At 39.1% G+C, this 14,480-nt stretch overlaps 1 protein-coding gene across 4 annotated transcripts in view; it reads left to right on the top strand.

The window, feature by feature from the left end:
- PTBP1 (polypyrimidine tract binding protein 1) overlaps positions 1-14,480 on the top strand; it is a 39,140-nt gene that overhangs the window by 8,883 nt on the left and 15,777 nt on the right. For 2 of the 4 annotated variants that reach the window (XM_026698889.2, XM_087922823.1), the window contains exons 3-8: positions 2,902-2,977; positions 5,294-5,466; positions 5,674-5,820; positions 9,761-9,931; positions 11,077-11,187; positions 12,897-13,071. In XM_026698889.2, the coding sequence (XP_026554674.1) occupies positions 2,902-2,977; positions 5,294-5,466; positions 5,674-5,820; positions 9,761-9,931; positions 11,077-11,187; positions 12,897-13,071 (853 nt within the window). The remainder of the gene's footprint in view (positions 1-2,901; positions 2,978-5,293; positions 5,467-5,673; positions 5,821-9,760; positions 9,932-11,076; positions 11,188-12,896; positions 13,072-14,480) is intronic. The other 2 variants (XM_026698890.2, XM_087922824.1) reach the window with 1 other exon arrangement.

The following is a 14,480-nucleotide window of genomic DNA, read 5'->3' as shown; positions in this document are numbered from 1 at the left end:
GTCATGAGATCTTTATGAAAGATAGACAAAAATTGATTTAAGAGTTGAGGACCCAACAAGACCAACAGTTGAAGAGGTGGGGAAGGACCCTAATGTCTTTCAGATTTGCTGAACAAAAATTGCAAAATTCCCAAGCACCAATGGTAATGATAAAGGTGTGTGGAAGTTCTAATATACTGTATTATGAAGGTCATCAGTTCTATCTCTTGTTTAAAATTGATCTACCTCTTTACTCTCAAGTAATAAATGTTATGCCTCTAAGTTTATTTTCTATATATTTCATACCTAAACAATAAAGGTAGGGGAGGTGATCCAACAATAATTAGCCTGTATATTAGAATTTCAGAAGAAGTCTTGGCTTAGCTAGAGTTGGTAGAAAGCATAATTTCAATCTAAAATAATTGGAGATAAGTTTTCTAATCTAATTCATTTATTAATCATGTGTTAATTATGTGCCATAAAAACAGGATATTTAAGTTGCTGAAAGATTTGAAAGAAGTATAACTAGCCAGGATTCCTTTTGTGCCCACATTGAAAATCTGAGGCAAAAAATGCATAGTTTTGCATAATAAAGGAGAGATCCTTTCTGGTTTAAAAAGTGGGAATACTATTTTTCGTTTTCACTGAATTTGTAATCTCAGGCCAATAAATGGACCTATATGGACAGGTGCTTCCCGCTTATTTGTCCAGCTGTTCTGAAATGTTTTAAACAATCACAAGCATTTAATGTGTAAATCAGCACTTTTCTGTAATAACTAGTATTCATGGAATGGAAACATTGTTTTGTTTCAAACTTGGAACAAATCACTGCATTCCATAAGTTCTGCTGGGGTCAGCCCTATTTTGGTAGAGTCTTGACTTAAAGCCTTTTGTGACCAGTTAACAGCCTGAAAAAAATGCTTTTTTTTCACAAATGGCCATTCACTCCTTGTGATCCGTGATCAAATTCAGCCTTTTCTGCTGTGTTTGTGTGTTGGTTGTAATCACTTTTGGGAGCTTCTGACAAGCAAAATCAATGGGGGAAGCAAGAGTCACTTTAATAACCATGAATAACAACAACTGTGGCAAGAAAGGTCGTAAAATGGAGGCAAAACTTGCTTAACTGTCTTGTTTAGCAATACAAGGTTTTGGCTCAATTTTGGTAGTAAATCGAGGACTTACACAGTGCAGATTTTACTATTGAGTGGATTACTTATTATACAGCATAACTATATTTTGGAATGCTGCTTTTGGAGGGATGTTAAGATGGAATTTTCATATAGAAATTTACATTTTTTTGATATGAGTTTTTGTGCAAATGTTACAATCTGTGGAAACTTAAATATGTATTGACTGCACAGTTTTAGGCAATGCCCTGTATTATTGCCATGACTAACTGCAAACTCCTGCATATTGCAGGAGATTCCAAGCTACTACTCTTCAGCAGCAGCAGGGCCACCCTTTCAATATAAATTCCAGAGTGTGACCATGGGGGCAGGATATTACCATGCTGGGATATGTGATGGCTGAGCAAAAGAAATTTACTTTGGCCTGCTGAATGAAAGTCCTTTTATGAAAAGATGTGACACACTTCAATCTGGTTTTTCACATACACTTCAATCTGGTTTTCCGGTTGCCAGAGTCTTTCTGTTTTTCAACTTTATCATGTGGTACAGATATATTCAAATCATATTCAGTTTAGTTCCCAATTTGGATAAAAGTCTGTTTTGGTTTGAAAATGGATATGGGGCAAACTGGCTGACATAAAAAGGCTTTCAGCAAAACCCAATATTTTACAGAGCTTGGTTATATAGGCATTACTAAATCATAATTAATAGGAAAGCAAGTGGAAATTAGTAAGGATGGACAGAATCCTGCCATTTACGCATTCAACATGCTCATCCAAAGATGCTATGATTAGAAAGCTCCAATATATCTATCTAGTAACTTGAATAAAAAAAACCATGTTAGTCAAGAATTTTTCCTCGTTCCCCTTATCTGTCTTCTAACTAGAATGCTTTCTCAAATGAAGACCATCTAGAGATGCAGGATGTATTCTCTAAGCTTCAGCTGCAATTTAGATGTCTCACCAATCTGATTGACTATATCAAGCTTTGTCCAAATTGCTGCTAAATTAGATAGGTATTCCTCTTAACAGGAATACTGGTGGATAATGCTGAGCTTTCTGCCTGAGATAAGCTTGAACTCAAAAATATTGCCAGTCTAATTTGCACCTGAAGATTTTAACCCTCTAGCCTTCATGTCAATAGAACAAGTAGATGTGATTTTCTAATTTTATAGTGCAGCTCAAGTCACTACTTTGCAAGTCGCCGTGCCCCATAAATGCCTTCTGCCTTTTCTGTCACCTCTGGGGCAAAAGATGCTGCTTTTGAAAAATGCATTTTGAGAAAGAGCTCAATTTCACATGTTTTAATTGGCTTGCTGTCCATCTAAGAATCTATTTCCTTTTTTCATATGGGAGTAGCATCCCACTATTTCACTAATATTTCACTTAAATAAAACAAAATTGATTCAAAGTGGATTGAATGGCAAGTCTTGACTTTACTTTCATGTTGCAAAGCCAAGCTATGGCTCTTTGTAATTCCCCTGCTTTAAGAGAGGAAAGCTGCAGCCTAAACAATCATTCAAATAAATTGTTTCTTTTCTTACATTTTCATAATATAAATCTTACTCTTGGTTATGGGCACTGATGGAGTTGCTCTGTTCCTTGCTTGTATGGTTCTTAATATGTTGTTGCTGATTCCATTATATGTAGGGTTGAGTGGAATATCAAGCTTTCCTTTTACTTTCTCCACCCATCTCAGTTTCTCTACTACTTTTAATTCTTGTTTTCATAGCACCTGAATAGAAATTAGCAAAGTGCTGTCAACTTACTTTTTTTCCTTTCTGTTTCTCTTTCAGCGGGGATCTGACGAACTTTTTTCTACTTGTGTCACTAACGGACCCTTTATCATGAGCAGCAACTCTGCTTCTGCAGGTAACACTGATAGCCCCAAGAATTTAACAGTTCTTTAGCATTTACTTGCCAGGGGAGATTGGCCTCTAAGGCAACTGAACATTTATTTCAGTCAGTTTGGTAGCAACTAGTTCCAAATGAGCTTTTGGTGCTATTTATTAAAGGGTTTAAGCAGCCTAAGTTCCCTAGCACTGATACCTGAAATTATGTCTCAAGCTTTATATAGGTGATTAATGCAGATGAGATATTTTGCATAGCTTAGAAAAACAAGTGACAGCCATTTGCAGAAAAAAAGAAATTATTGCAAAATGGACTTGTTTTCATGTAAGGGTTATTTTCTGAATATGTGACACACACACTGGTAAGATCACCGTATAAAGACTATTTTCCAATGTCTGCAGCTTAATAATATTTGTTTGAAGTGTATTCTGGGTTTTTTTTATTTTGGTTTTGTTCTCCTGACTTTTACTGTTTCTTAAGACTAGCTTTTGGGCATTATGTAGCAAATCTATTGCTGCGGAATGATTTTCTACTGAATATTTAGCCCTGTTTTACAAAGCCAGTCAATATTTACTGGTCTGGCATTTATTTATTAAAAGAGATTCCTCAACACTGGGCGGCTTACACTTTAAAGGATAGAAAAGAAAAAAAGCATGTCTGGACACAACACCAAATAATACAACCAACAGCAGTTCTACAACTTCCTTACCCCAAGACCAAGCTTTAAAATACATTTGAAAAATCAGGGAGGTGGTTACAGAAATTTTGGGAGGGGGAGGGTTATTGATCCAGAAGGCAGGTTTCATGACAGAGAACACACTTCCTAGATCCTGATGGATGGCATCAAGCTTGCTAGCTCTGCCTGATCTTGCCAGTTAGGCAGAAACCCTGGAAGTAGATGGTCTCTCAAATAATCTAATGCAGTGTCCTGAAAAGCGGTAACCAGACGTTGAACTGTACCTGGAAACCACCTGATAACCAGTGAAGCAGTAATGTGATATGGACATACTGGGGCATGCCCATCACTACTGGCACCATTGCATTCTGGATCAGCTAATTAGTTTATTAAGTTATAAATTGCTTATATTTGCTTGTTTGCTTGCCTTGTAGTTTCTATTGCTGGTATTAGTCTTTAGAACTAGGTGACTGAATTAAAAGTAAAATGAAATTATAAAGTTGCCCTCGCTTTCTAGATCATTATATCTTTGGATTGAAACATATATGCTTAAGTGCCTCATGCCCAAATTCTGTTTGGGGTATAAAAATGCTGTTGTATTGATCAACTGTGATTATGGAAGCATTATGAAATTGTTATTAGGGCTAGGTGATTAGTGAACATGTTCTTAAGCTGTATGTAATAGTTTTGAAGCACCATTGGTTGCCAATCTTAAATTGCTACTGTTGGTTGCAAGTTGCCCTACAGCAAACAGACATGGAGATAAATCTATGTAGGAGGTGAAATTCCCATATGGGTTTAAAATATGAGTAAGGTAAGTTGATTTTATGATTATCAGAATATAGATTATTACAGTGTACAAGCTACTAGGGTGACTGCTGTTGGCAAAACCTGAAGTAGAAGGTCACTCGATTACTTTTGTATTTACTGTACTTATATGGTCATGTCAATATAATTAACTATATTAAGCAATCTCATTAGAATAAATTGGTCTGTTCCATAAGTAACAGTTTTGCTGATGTGCACATTTGAAATTGTGTCATACAAATTCTCATCACATACCTATTATGAATTGATGTATACGTTTATAAAATGGCTGCACTGGGGAGAATAACATAAATAGTGTGCAAGATTAATATCCATGACTGCATTAGACTCCAGGATATCCTGTAGGACTGTAATTTAACTTTGCTTTTTATAGCAAAGTAAAATAAACTACCTGCCATTTTATTTTCTAAAAAGATGCCTGTAAATCCTATGAATAATGAAGTCCTGGGGAACTTTTGGAAATAGTGGTTTTGGAGAATGTATTTGCTGTATTGGTTAATTTGATATTCCATACCAGTTTTTAAATGTTGAGTATAGGCTTTTAAAAATGAAAAATGTATGGGAGATGTATACAGATACACTGGTTGGCATCAGATTGTGCATTTATGCTATAATCTAGCAAATTGCAGTGTTTGGAGCTGATTAATTTATAATACGATCGGGTTTGCCAGAACTTCTTAAAATGGAAGTGGCTATATAGTAGTCTTTCGAACAGAAGCAGTGAAGTGATTATGCAACTTTTTCTCATCTTTGTTCAAATTCTAGTCTGTGATAAATATACCATTTGTCTTGATTATATCAAAAACTACCTACTCTTATGTAATCTTTTTTAGCCAATGGAAATGACAGCAAAAAATTCAAAGGTGACAGCAGAAGTGCAGGAGTTCCATCACGAGTAATCCATATCCGTAAATTACCTAGTGACGTTACAGAAGCTGAGGTTATTTCCTTGGGGTTGCCTTTTGGGAAGGTCACAAACCTATTAATGTTAAAAGGAAAAAATCAGGTAAGACGTTTTCAGATGTCTGTTTTTTTATTGTTTTACAAAATTTTGTTTAGCTATGCCAAAACTTTGGTTCTATTTTGTATTTAAAGGCTTATCTGCTTATATGAGAATAGAGACAGCTTTGTAAAAATTGATCTGCAAATTGTGGTTGGAAATCTTTGTGAAAATGCAATATGATTTTTTTTGTTCCTTATAATCCTTTACCAGGCTTTTATAGAAATGAACACAGAAGAAGCAGCTAATACCATGGTGAGCTACTACACCACAATTGCTCCTGTCCTCCGGAGTCAGCAGATCTACATCCAATTTTCTAATCACAAAGAATTGAAGACAGATAATTCTCCAAACCAGGCAGTGAGTCAAAATTTAGAATATTGACAGATTTTATATTTTCAAACATGTTATACCACAATTTTGATTTGTAAGGACAGGGAAACAATAGTCAGTAGGACATGCGATAGAGCCCATTGGAGTTGGGCAGCTATAATAAATTTGAAGGAATAATTAAGCAAAATAGTCAAGCAAGAGCATGGGTGTCAAACTTGATCATGGTATGTGATGTATCACAACGTTTTGTGGAGCTGGGGTGGGTGTGGCCTGTGCATGATGCATCTGGCCCATGGGCCGCCAGTTTAACAGCCTGATCCAGGATGATTCACTGGGTGAATACACTACAATTGGATCAGGTCAGAATCTTTAATGGGGATGTGTATGAAATGGAAAAGTATTTTGCGCTGAAAACAAACCATCGTGCTTCAGTTCTGAATTGTTTCAGATCCACTATAGTTTGGCATTGTGAGTGCTTTGCTCTTGATTTTGAGAAAAAATAAGAATATGGGTGAGTAAGGCCTCCAGTGTGGGTCACTGTGAACTAGGCGTCTCTATAAAGGAGTGGGGACGACATTGTGATGGAGAACAGCAGCCCGAAGGTGAATGCTGGCTCTCCGGACAAAGGAAGAATTGTGAGATCGCCCATTGAACTCCTGGACAACTGCTGCTCATGAGATGAGCAACTCCATCTCAGCTCACAGCTGTAATATAGCCTATGCTGATATAATTGCTTTTGGATCTAATTAATTTACAGCTAAAGACTGCTTTACTGGACAGCAGAATAAGATTCCACTTGGTGAGTTGTCATTTCCGCATTACAAAGCAAAAAAAAAAAAAAGTGCTAAACACTTAACTTCTGGCAAAAAGCTTAACAAGGAGTTAAGTAAGAAAGTTTGAAACCGATAAAGGGAACAGTTATTTTGAATTTTTTTGTGTGTAAAAGTGCTTTGAATAAATTGGAATTAAATAAGACAAACTGGACCTTCGTGGGAATATATTATGTTTATTATTAAAGAATGCAGACATCTAATGGATTTTACAAAAGAAGCATAACATGAGCCAGCCTGTGATGTTGACCCTAACTAGGGGGATGTAGATTGTGATATTGATTGTAACTACAGAGCACCATTAGAGTCTGAAGTATTCAAGGCACCGGAAGGGAGAAAGGAGAGGGGAAGTTTACCTTTTGTTTTTCCTTGTTTGAGACATTTTCATTTTTGGATTAATACCATAATGGCAGTTACTTCACAAGAATAGAGAGGAGGGGAGGATCATCATAGCAACCTGCAGAAGAGGAATCATACCTGATTTGCTTCAGAGAATAAGTTCACAGTAGAAGCTGAGTCACCTGCTACTAAATTGACAGCTTTTGAAAAAAAATGAAAGACTTGTAAAGATTAAGAGGTGACATAAGTCTAGAAGATGGAAAACTGTAAAACAAGTGCCTGGAAACATAGCACAAATTAATGATGAAGTGGAAATTTTGGAGAGTAACACAGAAGTTGTCGACAGAGAATTGCAAAGAGAACTAGATAATCTAACTTGTAATTGAGAGAGAAGAGTTTTCTTTGAGACTTAGGGCTATCACAGAGGTTCCTACAGAAGACATTAGAGAAAAGCTAATTAAAGTCCTGGCAAAATTTTTGGATGTGAAAGAGGAGGACGCAGACAAAAACTGATGAATGTTTAGAGAATAAACTCATGATTTGCAAGAACACGGAATATTCTTAGGAATGTTTTGGTTCATTTTGTGAGGAATAAGTCAAGGTTTTAAGTTTTGCAACATTTCACTGCGAAACTGAAGCTTGATAATACACATATAATTCTCCTTAAAGAAATGCCTATCATTTTATAAAAGAAAGGAGATTTTTTTAAAACGTGAAAAGTTAAAGCATTAAAGGATTCCATTTTGATGTGATAAACTTGGAACAGTTGGAAAAAGTCATGGAACTTCATTTTTATGCATAACCTTCAGCAACAATATTAGATGCACAAAGATGGAAAGATTCAGTAGTATACTACAGTGGAGGAAAAGTTGGTGAAGATGACAGACCTTTCTGAGATACACGCCCACCATTTGTGTGAGCAGTGGGTGTGAGTCAGGCTGGGAGTGTTGGTGCCTAGCGCTTGTGCATGTGCCAGCCCACCACTCACACAGCCCAGTTGCAAACAGGCCATGGCCCGGTAGTGAGCTATAGCCCACAGGTTGGGGACTCCTGTAATAAAAGTAATTCTTGCTAGAGGCAATAATTTGGATTGGAGTCTTGTTTTATAGCTAGATATTGTGTTAAATAAACATGTATATGATTTCAGGTTTTCCTAGGTTTAATGGGATTTAGTGGGCTAAACCTATACTACAGCTTTTTAAAAATTTATTAACCATGGAAACATTGTATTGCAGTTAATCTCATAATTATTGCTAAGGTGACGCATAGGTAGTCCTTGGTTAACAACCTCTTGTTCAATGACAGCACTGAACGAATAGTACTTAAACTCACTTACAGCCCTGAATGAATAGTACTTTAAACCAGTGGTTGCCAACCAGTGGGACTGAGACCACTGGTGGTCCGCGAGAAAACTTTGGTGGTCCACAGAGAAATGTCACCCCCAAAGCAATTAATCCAGGCTGCGCGGGAACACAAAGCTTGCATCACTTGCATTGCGAACAACACAAGGTAGAGAGGGGAGGGCAGAAAGTGCGGAGGGGGGCACTTGCCCCACTCCATGCGCCTGACCTGGCCACCAGGCTGCTTCTTTCTGCTTCTTTCTTCTGCTTTTGGCTGCATTCAAGGAAAGCAGCAAAAGTCTTTCTTTCTCTCCCCCAAACTCTGCCAGAAATGAGTCTTTGAGACTCTGCAAGGCATCCTGCTCCAAGAGGCTGCGCCGGCATGACAACTCTCACGAGTCATTTCTGAGGAGTTTGGGGGAGAGAAAGGAAGACTTCTGCTACTTTTCCTTGCATGAAGCCAAAAGTCTCTCTCTGTCTCCCCCTGAGAACGGAGCTGGAGACGGTATCCTGCGATCCCAAATAATGATCAATCTGTAGGAAAACGGGGTGGGGAATTTTTCTGCAGACATTTTTGGGGGATTTTCCCGGGGTCTCTGGTCCGTGGGATTTAAAATTGTGAATTTGGTGATCCCTGAGGTCCAAAATGTTGGCGACCCCGCTTTAAACAGCCATCGCAACTTATGATGATTGCAGCATCCCGTGGCTGTGATTACCATCTATGACCTTCCCTGCTGACTTCCCACAAGCAAAATGAATAGGAAGCTAGCAGGTAAGGTTGCTCCCTCATAGGGTTTTCTTCCAAGGAATCCCATCATACAAAATAAGATCCCAGGGATCTTGTACTCTGTAGTGCACACCCAAATCCCAGCCCACACTCTAAATAGTTGCCTGGCTACATTTGTGCTATGCCACAGTACTGTTCTCCTATTGGTCTGTTTATAAACCACGTAAGAAAAGGTTTGTTGTGACTGGAACTTGCCAGTTTCTCGGTTAGCTTTGCTTGATGGAAGCTGGCAGGAAGTTGCAATTCCTGGTCATATGAGGGCCTCAATTAATGACCGGCCATATTCACCCATGGGAATTGGATTGCTGTCACTAAGTAATGCTGTTACATAACATCATACAGTCACATTGCTTAGTGAGGAAAATTCTGGTCCTAATGAACATGTTAAATGAGGACTACCTGTTGCTGTATTCCAGTTTCTTTTATTTTGCACATCTGCACTCATTGAGAAGAGCAGATAACCCGGCTTCTTAATAATTTTGTCATGCAGCATCCTTTCATAAAGGGCAGAATCACAAGACAACTTCTCCAGAATTTTTTTCTTCATAAAGTAGCAACTGAATGTCATATTTGAGACAGTTTGAAAGAAAATAATCTTAGCTAGTATAGGATAATGAATATGTGCTTTTTTCCCCTATTTTATTTATGCTTTACAATGTTTGATTCCATAGCGTGCTCAAGCAGCCCTGCAAGCAGTAAATTCTGTCCAGTCTGGGAATCTGGCGCTGTCTGCTTCTGCTGCAGCTGTGGATGCTGGTATGGCCATGGCTGGTCAGAGCCCAGTCCTGAGGATCATTGTGGAAAACCTCTTCTATCCTGTTACTCTAGATGTCCTCCATCAGGTGAGATGTGACTTCCAGCTTTCAGTGACCAACATGTGGCAGAGAATTAGCTGTGACAACTTGTGTCACAAGTGGCGTGAATATTTATGATTGCTTTCATTAATCCTCACACTGGGTTTTTTTTCCTGACATTTGCTTAGATTAGCATAATATACAGTATATTCTATATTATACAGCATTATTTTTATTACCATCCTTATAAAACAGATTGGATTCTTGAGGTACAAAAGCTGCTTTTGTGTTAGATCTAGGTCCTCTAACCTTGCTTTCTCCTACTAAATTGACTAGTTTCTGTTTTTACCATTTATCATGCTTATTGAAGCTAGTGGGAATTGCACTTACAGACACCTTCAGATGGAGAAACATTGTTCTAGTTACCATGTGTAATTAGCTTTTATTCACTATGTGTGCATTAGGGAAAAATTCCGATATGCCTGTGCCCATGTATATAAAAGCACCTGTGTCCTTATCAGTTAATATGGTACATGTTGCTACATATATTAGACATTGTTTCACAAGGGATCCCTGGAACATGTTTTTGAACATAAATGTTCTCAAATGTGGCACCTCTCTGTAATACCTTAAAGAAGCTGTGGCTTTTTACTCAGATCACATAAAACGCTCTTCAGGTGTATTTATATCTTTTGTAGATTGAATCCAAAGCACTGTGTGACCATAATGCTTACAGCTTCGCCAGTCTTTGTAAAATATTAGCAAGAAGTAAAGCACAGGGGGGCCCTGTTCCTTTCTGTAACTGTTTACAGGCAGGCTTTGCTCTGAAAGAAATGATTGGTTCACTGCATGCAAAATGAAGGAAATGTTGGGGAGAGACCTACAAGGTTTCTTTTTACTGTACCTCTAGTGCCACCTAGAGTTGCTAAATTCAAGATGGAATTGCAAAAAAATGTGATCTGCCCCTTGAGATTGGGCAATGATGTCTTATGTAATGTAACTTCTTCCTCACAAAGAATTTGTCAGTAGCTCCTTTATGTGTTTGAATCTTTTGGCTTTTTCCTCTTGAAATGGAAGTTTGTGGTGCAATTTGGTTGTGTTGAGTTATCATTCCCCAACCTATTTCACAGTTGCAGAAAAGGCTTGGAAGCAATGGCTTTATGACTTCTTTGTGTTTTTTTTTGCAAACACAGATCTTCTCCAAATTTGGGACAGTGCTGAAAATAATCACATTTACCAAGAACAACCAGTTTCAAGCACTCTTGCAATATGCAGACCCTGTGAGTGCCCAGCATGCCAAATTGGTGAGTTCTGTTCTTGTTTCTGTTTCCAGTCTATAATGTCTTCAACATATTATACAAATATATTACAAGAAGCAAGCCTGTGCAGCAGAACCAAACTAAAACCATTGTGACTAGTACCGTCTGGGATATTTTCGCTGACTTTGACGAATGTTGCTAATTTTAGAAAATTAAGAGATCGTAGAAGTTTTATGAATTAGGTCTAAGTTTTAAACATAGAGTTTTAAGTTAATTGGGATGGGAATTTTGAAAGTGCTTAAATCTGAAAAATATAATTACTTCGACCAGATAAGGAATAGTACATATCCCATAACACGAGTACCTTTAGAAAGAAGGAAATCTTGCTAAAACCTACATAGCAAGGAAAGGGATTGGTGGAGAAGCAGAACACTGCTTTCCATCCTCTGAGACATTGCCTGCACCTGTGTACTCTCTCCAGGGGAATATAGGATTGTTCTAGATTAGATTTTAGCTATAGCATTGCATTACACTATAATGTACATTACTCAGGGATTTAAAGATTTAATCTCATGTTCATCTAAACCAGGGGTGTCCAACCTTTCACCTTCCCTGGGCCACATTAGAAGATGAAAATTTGGTTTGGGCCGCACATAAAATAAAATAACAGTAACGATACCCAATCATCCCCCAAAACTATAGAAAACATAGTTAACATATTAAATTTATTTGGAAATAAAGTTAGTGAGATGTTTTTATTATTTATTATTAATTATTTATTTAAAATTATTTATTTTTATCACCGTTTTTTAATCACAGTTTATTTTCCGGCCAAATTTTGCGGAGGGGGAGCTCGCCTGCCTCACGCCTACCCTCCTCCTGCAAATAGCCGGGCTGGATGAGGCAGGACTGGAAGGCAAAAGCAGCAGCGGCGGTGGCGGGGGCAGAAGCAGCGGCGGGGAAGGCTTCTGCCCCGCCACCATCCCTGCCGCTTCTGCGCCGCCGGCGCTTCTTCTTCCCCGCCCCGCTGCTGCTTCTGCCGCTGCCGTTTCCCCCGCCACCATCCCCGCCGCCGCCGCTTCTGCCGCCCCCGGCGCTTCTTTCCCTGCCCCGCTGCTGCTTCTGCCGCCGCCATTTCTGCCACCGCCACCATCCCGCTGCCGCCGCCGCTTCGCCGCGCGCCGGCGCTTCTTTCCCTGCCCCCGCTGCTGCTTCTGCCGCCGCCATTTCTGCCACCGCCACCATCCCCGCTGCCGCCGCTTCTGCCGCCGCCGGCGCTCTTTCCCTGCCCCGCTGCTGCTTCTGCCGCCGCCATTTCTGCCCCCGCCACCATCCCCGCCGCCGCTTCTTCCCCCACCGCGGGGGCAGCGGCGGCGGGGACAGAAGCAGCAGGAGGTGGCGTTCTGACGGCGCTCACCTTTTCTCTTGCTGCTTGGCCTGGCGCTCGCCTCGCCCCGCCTCGTGCCTGCCTCTCTTCCTCCTTCTCGCTGGCTGTGGCACGATGGTTGGGGTGGGCATTGGGCCGCATTACGAGGTGACCTGGGCCGCATGCGGCCCGTGGGCCGCGGGTTGGACAAGCCTGATCTAAACATAACCTCCAAGTCCTTGCAAACAATTGTATGGGCATTCTTTTAAGACTTACTCCCTTAAGATTATTTCTCAGTTTTACACATTGGATGGATGTAGAGTATGTAGAATCTTTTTTCCTGAAGTAACTTGCTTGACTTAGATTACTCTGCTTTGATTTTCTATAGTCACTTGATGGGCAGAACATCTACAATGCTTGCTGCACCCTTCGCATTGACTTTTCCAAGCTCACAAGCCTCAATGTAAAATACAACAACGATAAGAGCAGAGACTACACCAGGCCAGACCTGCCTTCTGGAGACAACCAACCTTCCCTTGATCAGACCATGGCAGCTGCTTTTGGTAAAGGATTGAGCGAGAAGATAGGAAATCTTCTGGGAAATCTGGGATAATCCTTATTTCTTCTTATCAATAATTAACTGGCAAATTAGGCAGCCCACTTTTGACTTCAATCTTTCCTTCCGCCTAACCATCAGTTCAGCCTACTTTATACCATGTTCTTAAGGGCAGAAACCACAACAAACACAAAATGCTAATGTAGCTACAAGCTTTCTTTCCATGTTCTGCTAGCCTATGGCATTATGTTATTCCAAACTACTAGGTACATATAGTCTGCAACTTACGACTGTTCGTTTACCAACAGTTCAAAGTTTCAGTAGCCTCAGAAAAAGTAAATTACAACCATTACAGCCCCCAGTGACCATGTGTTTGGGTGTTTTGAAACTAGCTTGCATTTTTAATAGTTGCAGCATCTTAAAAAGTGATGATTGCAATTTATGATCTTCTCAACCAGCTTCAACAGGCAAGATTAATTGGGAAGTCAAATTTGCTTAGTGACCATGATGACCCCTGTATAAAGGAGTCATAAAATTGGGGGTCTAGTCACTCAATAACTCGCTTAACGACCATTACTTACCAACTAAAATTCCTACAGTTGTGGCTGTAGGTGAAAATATTAATATCCAAATCCGACAAATAGTTCTAGAAGAACAGCAAACAACACATGAAATAAAATGTTTAGGTTATATTATCATTCATAAATAGACTCCCAGTACAGTTAACATTTCATATGTCTTCCTCCTTCACGTATATAAGATTCCTTGATGTAAAAGATACATCAAGGTCTCTTAGAGCCATGTGTTGAGTGATGTTCTAGAGGCACCTGAGGCTCTATTGATCAGGAAAGAAAAGACTTTGGGGAATTTCTTTCATTTCCTGTGAGACAACTGTTTATGAAGAGTAAAAAATCATGTGGCACATTTAAGGTAAAATTAGCGGGCCAAAGCCTTTACTGGAAAATAATTGGCAGAGTGAACTCTGTGTCATGGAAATTTACTCTTTAGATTTAAAATGTCAAAAGTTGTTCTAGCATTCTATTTTGCTCTAAAAAGAATACAGAGATTTCTGATTTTCTCTCCATTACATTATATTCTTACCTCGTGAAGCAAATTTACTTGTCAAATGTACCTGTTTATAATACAGCTTTCCAGGCATTCCCCACAGAAACTCTAGCATTTCTAGTTTTACAAATACTTGTGAAGAAGAAAGTAATTAAGCTTTATTTATAGTTTATATCAACTATTATCAGAATACCCAATCCAAAAGGAAACTATGAACAGTTTTAACAATAAAAACAGTTAAATTAGTTCAGTTGGCTCTGAGGAAATTTGTAAATGCAACGCAGAGAAGTAACTACCCTGTCAATTAACAAATATTGAAAAGCAGTTGTCCTGATGGCAATAACAGTTCGT

Source organism: Pseudonaja textilis, chromosome 1 (assembly GCF_049901715.1).
Source record: "Pseudonaja textilis isolate UNSWEBS1 chromosome 1, rPseTex1.2, whole genome shotgun sequence".
NCBI classification, from domain to species: domain Eukaryota; kingdom Metazoa; phylum Chordata; class Lepidosauria; order Squamata; family Elapidae; genus Pseudonaja; species Pseudonaja textilis.
Note: the sequence above shows the minus strand (reverse complement) of the source record. Positions and strands in the feature narration are given on the sequence as shown.